The sequence below is a fragment of the Mobula birostris genome, chromosome 12, assembly GCF_030028105.1.
Source record: "Mobula birostris isolate sMobBir1 chromosome 12, sMobBir1.hap1, whole genome shotgun sequence".
In the NCBI taxonomy this organism is placed as follows: domain Eukaryota; kingdom Metazoa; phylum Chordata; class Chondrichthyes; order Myliobatiformes; family Myliobatidae; genus Mobula; species Mobula birostris.
The window spans coordinates 66,603,195-66,622,566 of NC_092381.1; the positions used below are offsets into that span (position 1 = coordinate 66,603,195).

The 19,372-nt window shown below is 42.6% G+C and overlaps 1 protein-coding gene across 1 annotated transcript in view; it reads left to right on the forward strand.

Annotated features, from left to right (window-relative positions):
• The window catches only part of nmnat2 (nicotinamide nucleotide adenylyltransferase 2), a 416,424-nt gene that overhangs the window by 385,285 nt on the left and 11,767 nt on the right, over window positions 1–19,372 (forward strand). The window contains exons 7-10 of the mRNA XM_072274710.1: window positions 5,437–5,481; window positions 12,478–12,554; window positions 13,675–13,776; window positions 17,463–17,530. Of these exons, the coding sequence (XP_072130811.1) occupies window positions 5,437–5,481; window positions 12,478–12,554; window positions 13,675–13,776; window positions 17,463–17,530 (292 nt within the window). The remainder of the gene's footprint in view (window positions 1–5,436; window positions 5,482–12,477; window positions 12,555–13,674; window positions 13,777–17,462; window positions 17,531–19,372) is intronic.

Sequence of the window (19,372 nt, forward strand, 5' to 3'; positions counted from 1 at the left end):
AACTCATTCTGAAATGTGTTTTGCCTAGCTGTCTGTGTTTTTAATTAGCTCTTGAGATTTTATTGCACATGAAGTCTTGTGATTATGGTTAAAGATCATTGGTTTGATAATTAGAAAAGGAAAATAAATAGTTTCCTGGAGCATGGTTGGCCATGCAGAATGTTGAACTAAATTCTGCCAGAACAGGTACTATTAACCTGCTCATGGTTCACTGATAATCTACCATAATTTTCCTAGTGCTCCAAATCTGCCATTCCCTACCCAACTCTGCCAAATGATCCCAGCTGTTCCCCCAATTCTGTATTTTAACAGTCTAAATTTATTTATCATTTTTAGAACTACAATCAATAAGAACTGAAGGTAGAAGGAATATCCAGAACAGAGAAAGCAGTAGCATAACATAATGTCCCTATTAATATAAGAAACACATCCTCTGACTCACTCAGCAATTCCACTGAGATTAGCAACATATTCAGAAAATATTCCACACAAAATAGGAAATGTGTGCTGCTGATTTGCTTAACTATTGCCATGGAGATGAGTCAGTGATATACAAGGAGGCATTTTGGAGAACAGACAGTTGTGAGTTAAGGACTGACAATAAGCCTCAGAGAAATTTTATCGGCCTTTTGACTGAAATCTCAACCAAAGTGCAAGCAGTTGGCCAATCCACAATCAATGTACTGATTTCTTGTGCTTAGGTCACCAAGTGAAATTCCTAAGTAGCATTTCCATGCTATTTATCAAACAAAGGAAAGCCTTTTATTGCTTTGGTTTTGGTTTTGCAGTCTAATATAATACTGAAAGCAGTGCATTAAATTGCATTAGCTTTTGGCTGCTGGTTTTATGGAAGACAAGCTCACAGAAGCATCATAAAAATTATATCTTGATATCATTTGATGCCATTGTAAAATCTCTGGATTTGTTCAAGTTTTATAAGACAGGCCTTTGGGGGGTGGTTTATTTTCGCATTTTTAGAATTTGTAGCATCGTCCCAGTGATGTCACAATGGAGCATTATCAAATTAAAGGCCAATTCTAGCAGCCTGATAGTAAGAGTTTAAATTTCTAACAAATGTTATCGAGCTATAGGAATACACCTCAGAGAGCTGCAGGAGCTGTCCTGCGAAATGATGTTAAACATCAGTTTCACTCCTGTAAAGTACACTGGATGATAAAAGTGTAATAGGTTCAGAAGCAGCTGAAGCACAGGCTAAGTGTTTGGCTGCGAAATGTGCGCTCTGGAACCTAGGAAGAAAACTGATTTGATCCAGCGTGTCTAATAAGAAGTGATGAATTTCCTATCACACACACAATACTGAGGCAGAGCAGATTCTTTTCTCCCTCTGATGCAACAGACACTGACAGATTAGACTGAGCTGTAACAAGAAAAGCTGTGGTGTAGGTCAAACGATGCTGCAGTGATATCCATGTCTAAACTCAGTTACAATATTCATTTTCACACTGGATGTAGGGATCAGAAAGTATTTGAAAAATCTCATAATAATCGTAACAACAAAACCACCCTTTTGTTCTATCATAAACATGAACGGGGAGCTTTTGTGCTTTAGTAGTCATAGTCATACTTTATTGATCCCGGGGGAAATTGGTTTTCATTACAATTGCACCATAAATAATAAATAGTAATAAAACCATAAATAGTTAAGTAGTAATATGTAAATTATTTATGCAGGAAATAAGTCCAGGACCAGCCTATTGGCTCAGGGTGTCTGACCCTCCAAGGGAGGAGTTGTAAAGTTTGATGGCCACAGGCAGGAATGACTTCCTATGACGCTCAGTGCTGCATCTGGATGGAATGAGTCTCTGGCTGAATGTACTCCTGTGCCCAACCAGTACATTATGTAGTGGATGGGAGACATTGTCCAAGATGACATGCAACTTGGACAGCATCCTCTTTTCAGACACCACCGTGAGAGAGTCCAGTTCCATCCCCACAACATCACTGGCCTTACGAATGAGTTTGTTGATTCTGTTGGTGTCTGCTACCCTCAGCCTGCTGCCCCAGCACACAAGAGTAAACATAATAGCACTGGCTACCACAGACCCATAGAACATCATCAGCATCGTCCGGCGGATGTTAAAGGACCTCAGTCTCCTCAGGAAATAGAGATGGCTCTGACCCTTCTTGTAGACAGCCTCAGTGTTCTTTGACCAGTCCAGTTTATTGTCAATTCGTATCCCCAGGTATTTGTAATCCTCCACTATGTCCACCCTGACCCCCTGGATGGAAACAGGGGTCACTGGTACCTTAGCTCTCCTCAGGTCTACCACCAGCTCCTTAGTCTTTTTCACATTAAGCTGCAGATAATTCTGCTCACACCATGTGACAAAGTTTCCTACCGTAGCCCTGTACTCAGCCTCATCTCCCTTGCTGATGCATCCAGCTATGGCAGAGTCATCCGAAAACTTCTGAGGATGACAAGACTCTATGCAGTAGTTGAAGTCCGAGGTGTAAATGGTGAGGAGAAAGGGAGACAAGACAGTCCCCTGTGGAGCCCCAGTGCTGCTGATCACTCTGTCGGACACACAGTGTTGCAAGCACACGTACTGTGGTCTGCCAGTCAGGTAATCATGAATCCATGACACCAGGAAAGCATCCACCTGCATCGCTGTCAGCTTCTCCCCCAGCAGAGCAGGGTGGATGGTGTTGAATGCACTGGAGAAGTCAAAAAACATGACCCTCACAGTGCTTGCTGGCTTGTCCAGGTGGGCATAGACACGGTTCAGCAGGTAGACGATGGCATCCTCAACTCCTAGTTGGGGCTGGTAGGCGAACTGGAGGGGATCTAAGTGTGGCCTGACCATAGGCCGGAGCAGCTCCAGAACAAGTCTCTCCAGGGTCTTCATGATGTGGGAGGTCAATGCCACCGGTCTGTAGTCATTGAGGCCGCTGGGGCGCGGCTTCTTCAGCACAGGGACGAGGCAGGACGTCTTCCACACACAGGAACCCTCCAGAGCCTCAGGCTCAGGTTGAAGACATGGCGAAGTACTCCACATAGCTGAGGGGCACAGGCTTTGAGCACCCTGGTACTGACACCATCCGGTCCTGCAGTCTTGCTTGGGACGTTTCAGCTGTCTTCTCACCTGTTCATCTGTGAGGCCCACCATGGTGGTTTCGTGTGGGGAAGGGGTATAGTCATAAGAGCAGGGTGAGGGACTGTGAGGAGGGGTAGGAGGGGAGAGTGAAATATGTGCTGGTTGGGGGCCGACAACGGATGGCTCATGTGTGGGATGGGCAGGGGCCACAATGTCAAATCTGTTAAAGAACAGGTTAAGTTCATTGGCCCTGTCCACACTGCCTTCAGCTCCTCTGTTGCTAGTTTGCCGGAACCCAGTGATGGTCCTCATCCCCCTCCAGACCTCTCTCATGTTGTTCTGCTGGAGTTTCCACTCAAGCCTCCCTAAACCTGGCTTTCAGTTCCCTCTGTATTGCCCTCAGCTCCTCCCTATTTCCATCTCTTAACACCCTCTTTTTGGTGTTCAGGATGTCCTTAGTGTCCTTTGTCACCCATGGCTTATTATTTGAATAACAAAGGACAGTTCTTGTCGGAACATTGCAGTCCACACAGAAGTTGATGTAATCGGTGATGCACTCTGTGAGCCCATCAATATCCTCTCCATGTGGCTCACAGAGTGCCTGCCATTCTGTCACCTCAAAACAACCCTGGAGCGCCTCATAAGCCTCCTCCGACCATTTCCTCACTGTCCTCGAGGTTGCAGGTTTACTCTTCACCAGAGGCACGTAGCAGGGTTTTAGATGCACCAGGTTGTGATCTGACCTTCCCAGTGGGGGGAGGGGAGAGGAGCTGTATGCATCCTTAACATTAGCGCACATCAAATCCAGAGTCCTCTCCCCTCTGGTTGTACAGCTCACATACTGCGTGAAGTTGGGCAGTGTTCTAGCCATAGTAACATGGTTGAAGTCACCCGAGATGGTAATGAGGGCACTCGGGTGCTGGGTTTGTAATCTGGCTATGACAGTGTAAATGATGTTACACGCCGACGTCGGGTTGGCAGAGGGAGGGATGTACACAACAACCACAATTGCATGCGAGATTTCCCTTGGCAAATAATATGGCCAGTATTATAATAGTATTTGCCAGTAATGCAGAATGGGAAATTGCTCTGACATTCATTTTAGCTGTTGGGAAAGCAGGTGTTGAGGTCATTCAATACAATCAAGGCTGATCCTCAACCTCAACACATTGCTTGTACTTCCCAATTTTCTTAATGCCTTTTGGTCCAAGGAGATTTATCTGTATCCTTAAATATATTCAACTACTTGGCCTCTACTGCCCCCTGTGGCAGTAGATTCCATAGGTTCATCACTTCCTCCAGGTCTGAGTACTAAATCTCTTGTCTGGTAATCTGAGATAGTTAACACTCTTCCCCTGCCCCCTCACTTCTAGACATTCCAGTCAGGAGAAAAATTGTCTTGCATGAGTCCAGCCTTGTCAGAATTTTGTAAATTTTAGTTAGATCCCCTCTCATTCTTCTAAACTCAAATGAATACAAACCTAATCCCATAATCGCTTCTCATACGGTGATGTTATCCTGGAAATAAATCTGATGAACCTTTGTTACATTCTGTCTAAGGCAAGTACACCGTATCGACTGTTAGAGACCAAATCTACAGATAATTCTGCTGGCATGATTTCACCAAGGTCAGCATAATTATAGCAAGTCATCCTTGCTTCCATAATTACAACCTAGAGTATCTCTCCGACAACCAACATACCATTCCCTACACCTGCATTATTACTTTTTGCAGCCGATGTACTTATGTAGATTTGCACTTAATCAATATTATTTATTCACACCTCCTCCAATAAGCCTTATAAACAACTTTCTCGAAGTTTACTGAAACTCCTACCTACATATTTGATTCTGCACCGGAGGTTTGATTGACTTCAGTCTTGCCTTACAAAGTACCATGCTTTCAAAATATTCACCAATTTATCAAGAACGTACCCAGCTGCCGATAATCAATGCAGTTGAAAACCAAGCTGGCAAAGTTTGATTCAAAACTAGATGGACAGGAGTTGTGTCTGAAATCAGCAGTATGTGAGTAATGAGGATTAGGAGTTTAAACTCTGAGAACCAAGATTAGTGAAGTCTGGGAAGCCAAGGGATGCGAGGAAAAGTATGTGATCAGTAAAAACAGAGGGAGCTGACTATAGGTGGGTGAGCCCGTGAGACCAATGAACACTTGTTTGAGAATGTAACTTTAAAGCACTGAGGCCAGTTCCCTACTACACATTTCTCTTGTTGGGAGTACAAGAAGAATGGATAAATCTGCATTACCCGTACATTATCTGAGGCATTTGCCTATAGGCAATAGATTGCAGAAGGATCATTATTTTTAATGCAAACAATCTTTCAAATCAGTCTTTCATTGATTGTATCTCTGCTTCAGATGAAAATGCGAACCTGGGTACAGCAATGAGATATGAAGAGATTGGTGAGTGTAATAATTTCCATCTGACTTTTTGTGTTAAATTTCTCAATTTTACTTTTAAGAAATATTGTAATTATGAGAATGGTGTCTATAAAAACACTGACTCAATACCAGGATCCTCGACACCATTTCCCATTGGATGTCCTCAGACTGCGAGATAGCAATGCGAACGAAACAGTTTCACATATTGTTGAGGACCTACGTTCAGGCTATGTGCAGAATGAATGATTATTAAAAAACATACACCTGCTTGCCATAGGCTGTTAATGTAGTTTGTCAAGCCTTGCGTTCTAAATGACCCCAATGCTGAGAAAGCTACTTCCACTAAGTAAATAAGTTGCAAACTCTCAGAACTCTGGAGTTTCCAATGCCCAATGATTGGATACTTCATTTCATCTAGACTTAGGTTCCAATTCATGTTTTTGGATGAATCAGGTGTCGTAATGGGGAAGGGTATTTGGGATCAAATACTGAAGAGAGAAGAGGAACAATGATTTGAGACAACACCATTTTTGACGTCTACAGGTTTCCCCCGCTATGCGAATGTAGAGCGTTCCTATGAAACCATTCGTAAGCCGAAATGGCGTAAAGTGAAGAAGCAATTACCATTAATTTATATGGACCCAAAAAATAACCTACCAAATCATACCAAATAGCACATAAAATCTAAAATAACTCTAACATATAGTGAAAGCAGGAATGATATGACAAATACACAGCCTATATAAAGCAGAAATAATGTATGTACAGTGTAGTATTCACTTAACAGAATCGGGAAATTTGAGCCAAAATCGATTTGTTGAAAAAAATTGGCACGTACACGCATGTGCATATCACGGATTCGCACGTCACGCATGCACACGTACACACATTTGCACGTCATGCATGCGCACACACCTGCCCGCGCAAGGCTTCGTGGTCATGGTACTCTTTCCCGGGGTAAACACAAGTTTAAAGCGAGCGTCTTTTTTCGTAAAAGCGAAAATCCTCTTTCGGTTAACGAAAACAGGTACTAATGTAGGTCTTCCGTGAAAGCGAAATGTCATAAAGAGAACGTTCGGAAAGCGGGGGACAACTGTAATCCTCTTCGAATGGCTCAACATGGTTTCAGCTGCAGGAAGAACCTCATATCAGTGTTACTTAAAGGGATGATCCAGCACTCATAATTTATCTGCTGTTTCATTCCTGTTTGCATTTGCTACAGTCCCAAGTATTTTCTACTTTCTAGAAATGGTTTAACTTTCAATCCTGTAATATGTGAATGGTGCAAATGTACATATTGCCAACTTGATTGCCTCTGCACAAATATGTTGGCACCACAACTGGATATATTAGTCCTCATTCTCCTTGGAATCTAGCATGAGCAGAAGGCACATTGGGCACAAAACGGAGGAAGGCCTTCAGCCTGAAGGCCAGGAATTTGAGAGATTGTTCGTCAGGTAGGAAACTCAATGTGTGGCGTAACTTTTGTAAGGAAGGCATCCCTAAAGTCTGCTAGATGATGTAAGTGGCTTCACCTTCTATGCTGGAGCTGGAAATGCTTCAGCACCAATGTGTTTGCCACTTGCTTGTCTGTAATGGAAGCTCTCAATTCAAAGGGAACTATTTTTGTTTAAGTACTTCTTATCAGAGTTATTGACCTTTTATAGCATCTGCTTCATCACTTTTGGACTTAAAAACAAACACAAAATCAATATCCTAAGCAACGTTGATAAATGAAATTTCTTTCCACTGTACACTGTCAAGGTATCACACAATCGATGCACTTCTGCCTGTCTCAGGGATTCTCCTTGTATGGTTGGAGCATGTCTGGTAGAGCAGACTGCTGATAGCTCCTAGGGATGACATCAAGCTGCTGCAGGCCCGGAAGAATGAGCAGTGGATTATACATTGTCTAGCCAGGCGGCAGAGGTCTGTGCAGGCAATAGCAAATCCTCTGGTAGACTGTTAATAGTGCCTTGTGGAGGGGCACCAAGTTCATGCTTCGCCAGGAGGATGACTCAGCTCAGCCTCAAACGTTGGCTGGATTTCTCTGATTCCCTGCATGCTATTTCACACACAGTAATCCATGATGGCAACTGTCTGACATAGCATAAGAACAGCCTGAACTTGTACTGCAGTAGCCAGACAGCAGGGAAACTGCTGCTTTTGTTGGAATGGCAATGACAGCATTAAGTACTGCTCTGTCCTCAGTTTGAGAGGAGATTTGGTCCCCACTTCCACAGAGGAAAGAGTGGGCTCTCAGTTCTGCAGTTAACACCGCAACATCAAATGCCTCAAACCTATCTACCAATATTCACCAACTGATCTCACCTTGCTTGTTCATGCCAAGGGTTGCTGCATTTAGATAGTGCCAACAAGAGAAATGTGATCATTGGATGCATCAAAGGGGTCAATGACAGAGTTTTTGTGTTTGGCTTAAGTTAGGCTATAGTGCCTAAAATCAGTCTACATCTCTTCCAGGAGCAGGTCATTGGAGCATAGCTAACAGTCCCTGGGGAACGTGTAATCATGTTATACAGTACATGGGATTCAGCAAGGTTTATGTGCACAGCACCTGAGCTCTTATAAGAGAAGATGCATGGGAGGAGACAAGCTTTGTACGGACACAGGAGCTGGTTGCTATGGATGTCAATGCCAGCTTTCAAGGCAACATCCTGGATATAATGCTTCAAGAGGTCCCTGTGTTTATGATTCAGACAAAGTCAGCATGACTGAGAAGATTACGTACGCACAAAAAAATTATTTGAAGCAGTTGGTCTTCAATCAATCAGCAGGCATGGTACAGTTTTGCAACTATAGCTGTGTAACACAGTGACAGCCCACTAAATTTAAGTCAGCACACATCATTACACACAGATAGCTCTATCTTCAAATGCCATATCCAACCAGCCACACTCAAACTTCTTGCTGAATATAGAAACAGTACCATACTCCATCAACAATCCCAATTAGGTCTCATTCATTCATAACAATGTACAACACCTTGCCTTCATCCCATCATTTGCACACACCTGACAACCATGTCACCCAACACACTGCAGGAACTTACTGACAAAATATTGGCCCATAACGGGCAGGAACAGCTGCAGATACAATTTCCATGGAGAAGATGGTACCTCAGATGTGGCCAGTAGAGAGGCTGAAGCTAAATCTCAAACCTATTTCTCTTTCTCACCATCACAACCATGAGCACATGGTGAGGGAATGAACAGCATAGAAATTGGCCCCATGTATGTAGAAACACTGGGCCTATGTGGCCTGCAAGTAGGACAGGGTGTTGCCAGACTGCCAGAGGGAGAAATTGTGCGGGTATTCTCCCGCAGAGGTTTCTGATGAGGTCTTTACAACAACCTGCATAGGAAAGTTGTAGGTTGACAGCAATGCTACATTAAAAGAACCTAATAGAGGATATTCAGTTGTCAGGGAGAATGGGGGGGGGGGGCTTTCAGCATCAATGTCACCTCAACTGATGATGAAATGCCTGCGAGTTAATTGCCAGGCTTGGCGAACATCACAACATCGAATGTAATCAGCATGTTAAACAAGCACACATTAATTGCACATCGAGGTCACCATCTTTGTGGCTTATTGATCCTGGCTCTCATTGATTTCAAAAGATTAATTCCTTCATCTGCAACAAGAGGAAAGTTGCCTTCAGTGAGAGTTGGAAGATTTGGGGCTGATTGCAGTTTGGTCTGCCGAGCTTTGCTCTCTGAGCATGGAACCCCAGTTAACATGCTGAATGAGAATGCGAATGCGAATCAGAATCAGGTTTATTATCACCGGCATGTGGCGTGAAGTTTGTTAACTCAGCAGCAGCAGTTCAATGCAATACATAATAGAGAAGAGAAAAAAAAATAATAAAATAATAATAAATACTGTAAGTAAATCAATTACAGTATATGTATATTGAATTGATTAAAAACTTACAAAAAATGGAAATACTGTATATAAAAAAAAGTGAGGTAGTGTCTAAGGGTTCAATGCATTTAGGAATCAGATGGCAGAGGGGAAGAAGCTGTTCCTGAATCACTGAGTGTGTGCCTTCAGGCTTCTGTACCTCCTACCTGATAGTAACAGTGAGAAAAGGGCATGCCCTGGGTGCTGGAGGTCCTTAATAATGGACGCTGCCTTTCTGAGACACCGCTCCTTGAAGGTTAGTGTAGGTTAGTACCCAAGATGGAACTGACTAGATTTACAACCCTCTGCAGCTCCTTTCGATCCTGTGCGTACGCACCCTGCCCCCCCCCCAATACCAGACAGTGATGCAGTCTGTCAGAATGCTCTCCACGATACATCTATGGAGGTTTTCGGGTGTATTTGTTGACATGCCATATCTCTTCAAACTCCTAATTAAGTACAATCGCTGTCTTGCCTTCTTTATAACTTCATCGATATGTTGGGACCAGGTTAGATCCTCAGAGATCTTGCCACCCAGGAACTTGAAACTGCTCACTCTCTCCATTTCTGATCCCTCTATGAGGATTGGTATGTGTTCCTTCCTCTTACCCTTCCTGAGGTCCACAGTCAGCTCTTTCGTCTTACTGACGTTGAGTGCCAGGTTGTTGCTGTGGCACCATTCCACTAGTTGGCAGGTCTCACTCCTGTACGCCCTCTCATCTCCACCTGACAACAATGGATGTATCATCAGCAAACTTATAGATGGTATTTGAGCTATACCTAACCACACAGTCATGTGTATACGGAGAGTAGAGCAGTGGGCTAAGCACACACCCCTGAGGTGCGCCAGTGTTGATAGTCAGCAAGGAGGAGATGTTATCACCAATCTGCACAGATTGTGGTCTTCCGGTTAGGAAGTTGAGGATTCAATTGCAGAGGGAGGTACAGAGGTCCAGGTTCTGCAACTTCTCAATCAGGATTGTGGGAATGACGGTATTAAATACTGAGCTATAGTCGACGAACAGCATCCTGACATAGGTGTTTGCGTTGTCCAGGTGGTCTAAAGCCATGTGGAGAGCCAGTGAGATTGAACCATCAAATTTAAACAGCCATGCATATACACAAACTTTGTACTCAGTTTTGTACAAGTATTTGACTCCTCTAAACATTAATCATGAATGCAGTGGAGATGGCCTTGAATGTATTATGTTTAAGGATTGTGGTTATATAGATAAGTCCAGGTCCTGGACCAACTAACTGGAGACATAATTTTAAATTTAGTTATTTAAATATCCCAGAATTTTAAAATATAGATTTGTTACCTATGCTGTGACCATGGGAAATCAAAATCAATCTAGTTCATCTATCAAAGTTGCTGGTGAACGCAGCAGGCCAGGCAGCATCTCTAGGAAGAGGTACAGTCGATGTTTCAGGCCGAGACCCTTCGTCAGGACTAGTCCAAAACGTCGACTGTACCTCTTCCTAGAGATGCTGCCTGGCCTGCTGCGTTCACCAGCAACTTTGATGTGTGTTGCTTGAATTTCCAGCATCTGCAGAATTCCTGTTGTTTGTTGTTCTAGTTCATCTATGTCAGTTAGGGATAAACTCTGATGCCCTCAGCTTGTCCGGTCAATAAGTGATTCCAAATCCACAGAAAATTTTCATGCCCAATTACTTTGGGCTAAGCCATGGTGGCATTTTGGTCCTGGATTGAACAACCTGACTGTTTGTCCCTCTTCACAGTTATATTTATGCCAGGTGAGGGAGGATAGGGCTAGAAAATGAGAGTAATGATTTTTTTTTGTTTGTAAACTAAAGCTGCTTTTAAAAACTTTGATTCTAACATGGTTAAGGGTGCCATTCATTAGTGTCGTTTCCAATGGCAAAACAAACACCACAAAGACTGCAGCAATTTGGCAAAGCATCACGGCATGCAGGAGGACCATGAAGTGCTGGTTTAGACAAGCTGTGATGGATAATAATATAAAGTAACTGGGCCCAGAACACAGGCACTCTCACAACTCCCACACAATGCGAGTCCTTTGTCAATGACCCTGACTAGGTGTCGGCATACCTTGACCACTCCACACAGGAGGGAATTTGCATTCCAACAGCAGACTCAGTCCCTTTCTCAAGTATGAGCAGCCTAGGATTTAGGACTGATCAGTTACCAGGGCTGAATTCCTTTCTGCCATATAACGGAGCCAAGTGTTAGGCATCTTGACAGAACCTCCAAGTAACTGTTATCGCCAAAAATAAAATAGAATAGTTGGGCCCTGAACACGCATACTTTATTTTCCTCGTGCACAAGGAGAACAGCGTGGCCCCTGTCACTCACACTGTTCTGAAGTCTGAACAGAAAACTGTTGTTTTTATACGGAATTGGCTTATCAGTTACAGATGTTGGCCATGTGGTAAATTGCGTAGTTTGAATTCCTTACTTGCAAGATCAACCGCCTTTCACAATGGAGATGCTCAAACTCAAAAGGAACTACAAGCTGACAACGGGTGGTACTTTGAAGTTTGTGAATCAATTGTCCCTTACTTGTTGGGTGTAGTTCACACCCTTCCAGTATTCCTATATTGTCTGTCTCCGGCACCCCCTACTGTGCAAAGGGAAGCTATGTTCTTCCTGGTTGATTACACACTGTCAGTGATTCTCACCTGTCTGTCTGCAGTAAGCAAGATTGGCTCTGGCAGTCTCCCTTCAACGGCCTCCCTTGTCTGAGTTTGACTGCATACTGCCACAGTCAATCTGGCCTGCATATCTTTAACCCTTGCCTATTCCAGCTTCCACTTTGCCATACAGAAAACAATAGTCTCATCGTTGAAACAAGTATATTCTTTGTATTGTTAGCTGCCATTTCACTGTTCTCCAATTTCATTTAGTGCACAAAAGAGAAAGAGAAGTAAATGTGGCAGAAAGGATATTGTGTATTCAGTGAAAGTATTGGCTAAAATTCCTTTATCTTCTCTGTCCCAAGTAGAACTTCTGCTCCACATATTGTGTGATAGTTCTTAATTCAATGTAAACCCCCTGTGTTTGGAAGGACACCTTTCTTAGTGTAAAATATTGTTCATCTTCCACCCATTCAGAGCTCCGGATCTTGTTGCTGTGTGGCAGTGATTTGCTGGAATCCTTTTGTATCCCTGGCCTATGGAATGAGGAAGATGTAAGTATATCTTCCTGCTATAACTTATTTGCTGTTTATATTTGCAGAGTTCACGGCTAATAATGGTTGACTTTACTGTAGAGGTGTTTTTATAACTTTGGCAGTTCATGTTAAAAGAATGAGTTTAGAAATAAAACTGTAAGTATTGTACTGAAAACAAAATGAAGTGTATAAAAATGCTTCCTGCCTGCAAGTTGTCTGGCTTTCCTTGGATGAGACAAGATGAGGAGCATCCGAGGTATGAACATAGAACATAGAAATCTACAGTACATACAGGCCCTTCGGCCCACAATGTTGTGCCGACCATGTAACTTACTCTAGAAACTGCCTAGAATCTCCCTACCGCATTGCCCTCTATTTTTCTAAGCTCCATGTACCTATTTAAGAGTCTCTTAAAAGACCCTTTTGTATCCACCTCTACCACTGTCACCGGCAGTGCATTCCACGCACCCAGCACTCTGAGTGAAAAACAGACATCCCCTCTGTACCTACTTCCAAGCACCTTAAAACTACGCCCCCTTGTGTTAGTCATTTCAGCCCTGGGAAAAAGCCTCTGGCTATCCACACTATCATTGCCTCTCATCATCTACTACACCTCTATTAAATCACCTCTCATCCTCTGTCACTCCAAGGAGAAAAGGCCAAGTTCACTCAACCTATTCTCATTTGGCATGCTCCCCAATCCAGGCAACATCCTTGTGAATCTCCCCTGCACTCTCTTTATACAGTCCACATCCTTCCTGTAGTGAGGTGACCAGAACTGAACACAGTACTCCAAGTGGGGTCCGACCAAGGTCTCATATAACTGTAAGAACCCATTTTGCGCTTCCCTTTCAAGCTACTTTCATCAGTCACTGAGTTCATTCAGAGATTCTTCGTGATGCTCTTGTTTAATTTGGGGTTTATCCACTTATATAAGCACAAGGCAAAAAATGGGAATTCATTAAAAGTTGTGAATTATTTTGGCCATTAGCTTCCTTCTGTTCCTCATGCATCCAGTCCTTAACACAGGTGACTCACACATTATAGCAACTTGGGGAAAAGAAATCATCCAACTGAATTCACAAATCATGGCTATATCATTGTGATTACTATTATATCTTGAAATTTCCTTCCCTAGGTGGAAGTTATAGTGGGTGATTTTGGAATAGTGGTCGTCCCACGTGACAGTGTAGACACAGACAGGATCCTCAATCATTCCTCAATACTTCGCAAGTACAAGGTAAGTCTTAGCCATTTAATTCTGAGAGTTTTTTCCCCTAAAATTATTTGCCTGGCTGGTTTGGATGCAGAAATTGATTTTACAATGAAGTGCTACTGTATGACTTGTAGCATGACTTGTTATTTTGATAACAAATATTCAAACGACAAAACCATTGTTGGTTGCATTGAGTTCAAACCAATTAGAAATAGACAATAACTAAGGGAAACTCCTTTAATGCTTCAGTGAGCAGGTTCTGTTTGCTTGTCCAAAGATTATATAATTTATTAAACGGGATATTTCATCTTTATTAGCCTATCAAATGATGTAATTTGGTGTACTTGGAGACCATTGCCAACAATGTCTCAACAATATGAACTGGTCATTAAGAGATAAGGTGAATCTCTGAAATTCCAATAAGTAATTAATGAATATCCAACAATTCCACTCTTTCAAGATGACGTCAATGATCTTCGGCGACGTTCTGTGGGCTGCAGAAAATTGATCCAAAATTTCTCTTAAATATATTTCTTTTGGATTACTTTCACTGCACTCTGCAGCACATGACTTCTGCTCAAATATTGGACTTTGAAATCAACTCATTGATCTTCATATCTCAAGATGGAGTGAAGAACCCGGACCAGTCAGGCACGGCACCTCTAAGGTTCATCACCATGACTGAAAGCAAGAAAGGAGAGGGGGACTCTAAGGCAAACTGAAATGCAGAAGGATGAGGCCTCCTCAACCCAGCATCTTGTCAGCAAATGTGCAGTCGCTGAGAGCAAAAGTGAGGAATTGAGGGCGAGACTGCTGTATCAGAGGAACACACATCAAAGTTGCTGGTGAACGCAGCAGGCCAGGCAGCATCTCTAGGAAGAGGTGCAGTCGACGTTTCAGGCTGAGACCCTTCGTCAGAACTAACTGAAGGAAGAGTGATTAATCCCTTACTCACTCTTCCTTCAGTTAGTCCTGACGAAGGGTCTCGGCCTGAAACGTCGACTGCACCTCTTCCTAGAGATGCTGCCTGGCCTGCTGTGTTCACCAGCAACTTTGATGTGTGTTGCTTGAATTTCCAGCATCTGCAGAATTCCTGTTGTCTGCTGTATCAGAGACTCAATTGTATGCATTATTGAAACGTGGCTTTTTCCGGGCACACCAGGTGTAGCAGTCAAACCAGGATTCTTCATTCACAGAATGGACCAAACTGCTGACTCGGGAAAGGCAAAAGGAGGAGGTGTGTGTTTTGTGGTTAACTCTCGTAGGTGCTCTGACATGGCAATTCTGATGAACTCAGGTTCCCCCAAACTTGAGCACCTAATGATCAAAGGTTTCCTGTTCTATCTGTCTCTGGAGTTCTCATCTATAATCTGAACCTCAGTTTACATACCACCAACAGCCAACTCTAATCAAGTGCTCACAACACTGCACAATGTCGTCTGACTTCAGTAAGGTGAATCCATGGAGATCATACGGACCAGATGAGGTACCTGGCCACATACTAAAGAACTGTGCTGACCAACTGGCTGGTGTGCTCAGTGAGATCTCACTCAATGTCAGCAGGACCAAGAAACTCATTATAGGCTTCAGGAGAGGGAACCAGAGGTCCATGAGCCAGTCCTCATTGGAGAATCAGAGGTAGAGACGGTTAACAGCTTTAAATTCCCAGGTGTTACCATTTCAAAGGATCTGTCCTGGGCCCAGCACCGTTAGTGCAATTGCAGAGAAAGCACGGCAGCACTTCTATCTCCTCAGGAATTTGCAGAGATTCAGCATGCCACCGAAAACTTTGACAAGCTTCTATAGATCAGCAGTGGAGACTGTATTGACTGGATGCATCATGGCCTGGTATGGAAACACCAATGCCTATGAATGAAAAATCCTACAAAAAGTAGTGGATTTAGCCCAGTACATCATGGTTAGAGCTCTCCCAACCATTGAGCACGTCTAAATGCAACGCTGTCGTAGGAAAGCAGCATCAATCATCAAAGACCCTCACCTCCCAGGTCATGCTCTCTTCTTGCTGCTGCCATCAAGTAGAAGGTACAAGAGCCTCAGGACTCACATCACCAGGTTCAAGAACAGTTGCCACCCCTCAACCATCTGGCTTGAACAAAAGGAGATAACTACACCCAACTCCATTTGTCCCATCATTGAAATGTTCCCATAACCATTGAACTCACTTTCAAGGACTCGTCATCTCACGTTCATGTTATCTATTGCAATTTATTTACACTTGTGCAGTTTGCTGTCTTCTGCACTTGGATCTTTCATTGATCCTGTTATAGATATTATTTTACAGATTTTTCGAGTATGCCATAAGAAAATTAATCTTAGGTTGGTATAAAGTGATATATACAGTACGTACTTTGATAATAAAATTTACTTTGAACTGTGTCTGTTATATGATGCACTGTTGAACAGATCAGATGGGGTCGTGCGCCTTTTGTTATTTCATATGTTAATTTGTGCAACAGGTGAAATATTTAAGGTGAATGCACAGCCATGAATGTTCCCCAAACAGTTTGGTGCTATTAACAGTTTCAAAGTCACAATAACGTGCATCATACACTGCTAACCAATGCCAATTGATCAGAATTTTTTATACATTGACATCTGCACCACAACACCCAGATACAATGAACAATAGTGTAATGGAATAAAAATCAACTAACTCTGTCCAGGAACTGTTGCCAGCAGTCAATATCTGATGCAGGGTTCTAAGTTAGGTAGAACATAACGTCTCAGACGGATCACTCCTCTGTTCTCTCATTATGGACACGGCATCTGGAAAATTTTTAATACAATTTTTAGTATAGTATGTTTTCAACAGCCATTATAGATGCTGAGGGGAAACAGAACCAAATTTGTATAGTTACAAGGAATAAACGGTAAAAACTCTTAAATTCTACAGTTTCTGTGTGTCTTCTATATTGATACAGTATTTTGTTGTAAAAAGTATTCCCCAAAAGAAATAACAGTCACAAAATCTCTAAGGATTAGTACAGGAAATTGCTGTAACACTCTCCCTTTAATAGCAGGATACCAAATTGGAGGAAAGTTGCCCAGCTAAGGTTTGTTATTCTACCCTCCCCTCCTTCACAGAGAGATCAATCACCTGTTCATGCTGGCAGAAATTCCCAGCCTTGCAATGGAATTGTTTGCAATTAAATGCCTGAGGATGATACCATCTCATTTCCTTTCCCTTCCCTTTTATCCCCAGTCACAAGAAAAACCAAAGCAACTGTGAAGTAGGTGGACATATTTTGCCAGCAAAGATCACTCAGTAAAAGGGGAAATGTTGTGCTCCAGCTACTTTGTCTAAACAAAGTGCTATAAATTGACACTTCATAAGAGTCTAGACTATGGAATCACATGAACCTTTGCATTTTCCAATTAGTTTTTATCATACTGAGTTAAAATAGAGTTAAACTAAAGGAGCTTAGTGCTTCTGGGTTACATTCAATTGCAGATTCTTACCAAGCCTTTAAAGACTGAGAGAAAAGGACACAAAGTCACTTCACATCCAGGTCCTTGAGATGAGAGAGAGGGAACAAGCCTGTTAATTCTGTATTCCCAATGATCTTTAGTAATAGTGGTAACAAACTCGTTTTGCAGTTTTGCTTAGATTATACATTTGTATGGCATTTGTACCTTCTTATTAGATGCTGTACTGGTAAAAAGCATTCATCTTTTCTGTTCTTAAACAGGATAATATACTGGCAGTAAAGGATGATAATAATCACCCAATGTCTGTTGTGAGTTCTACCAAAAGCAGGTATGCAACATTCTTTACTTTAGATAGCAACTGGCCTATTTTAATGGGGGTTTAATAAACGTAATGGATCTTTCAAATCACCTGCATTTTCTATGAGGATGCTGTTATATTTATACTTTTGTCAGGATGTGAGTATTATTGGTTAGAGCAGCATGTTTGTCCATTCTGTTTGCAGTATAAAGGTCAAGCATATTGTATTGATATAAACATAGCCCAGAGAGGAAGGGAGGAGAACATCACTTACTTGGATTTTCAGAAGGCATTTGATAAGGTGCCACACATGAGGCTACTTAACAAGGTAAAATCCTATGGCGTTACAGGAAAGATACTGGCATGGATAGAGGATGGACTGACAGGCAGGAGACAGCGACTGGGTTTAAAAGGGGCCTTTTCTAGTTGGCTGCCGATATCTTGTGGTGTTCCTCAGGGGTCAGTATTGGGACCGCTACTTTTCACATTGTTTGTCATTGATTTTGATAATGGAATTGATGGCCTTGTGGCAAAGTTTGTGGATGATACGAGGAAAAGTGGGGTGTAGATAGTGCTGAGGAAGCAATGCGATTGCAGCAGGACGGACAAATTGGAAGAATGGGCAAAAAAGTGGCAGATGGAATACAGTATTGGGAAATGTATGATAATGCATTTTGGTAAAAGGAACAATAGTGCAGACTGTTATCTAAATGGGGAGAAGGGTCAAACATGAGAGGTGCAGAGGGACTTGGGAGTCCTTGTGCAAGACTCCCAGGAGGTTAATTTAAAGGTTGAGTCTGTGGTAAAGGAGGCAAATGCAATGTTGGCATTTATTTCAAGGGGAATCGAATATAAAAACAAGGAAAGAATTGTGACCCTTTATAAGACACTAATCAGGCTGCATTTGGAGTAACGTCAACAATTTTGGGCCCCATATCTCAGAAAGGATGTGTTGTAATTGGAGAGTCCAGGGGAAGTTCACTGGGAATGAAAGGATCAACATACGAGGAGCGCTTGGCGGCTTTGAGCCTGTACTCACTGGAATTTAGAAGAATGCATGGTGATCTCATTGGAATCTACCGAATGTTGAAAGGACTAGATAGGGTGGATGTGGAGAGGATGTTTCCTGTGGTGGGTGTATCCAGGACAAAAAAAATTCCAGTGAGCCTGTACTCACTGGAATTTAGAAGAATGCATGGTGATCTCATTGGAATCTACCGAATGTTGAAAGGACTAGATAGGGTGGATGTGGAGAGGATGTTTCCTGTGGTGGGTGTATCCAGGACAAAAAAAATTCCTTCTTACCTCTGTTCTAGAAGGTTTTGAGGCTATGCCCTCTAAACAGAGGTAAGAAGGAATTTTTTTTTAGCCAGAGGGTAGTGGGTCTGTGAAATGTTCTGCCACAGACTGCGGTGGAGGTCAAGTCCGTGGGTATATTTAAGGCAGAATTGATTGTTTCCTGATCGGTCAGGGCATCAAAGGATACAGTGGGAAGGCAGGTGTATGGGGTTGAGTGGGATCCAGGATCAGCCATGATAAATGGCAGAGCAGACTTGATGGGCTGAATGGCCTAATTCTGCTCCTATTTCTTATGGTCTTAAGGAAATTTGACATGATAGCAGTAACATCTATTGATTTGATAGTTGACAGTAGACTGATGGGATAGAAATCAGCAGGTTGAATTAGTTCTGGTGTCTTATTCCTTAAGACAACAGGATATAGGAGCAGAATTTGATCACTTGGCTCCGTTATTTCATCATGGCTGATCCATTTCCCTCTCAGCTCCAATCTTCCACTTTCTCCCTGTATCGCTTCTTGCCCTGACTAATAAAAATTTGTCAACCTGTGCATTAAATAAGCCCAATGACTTGG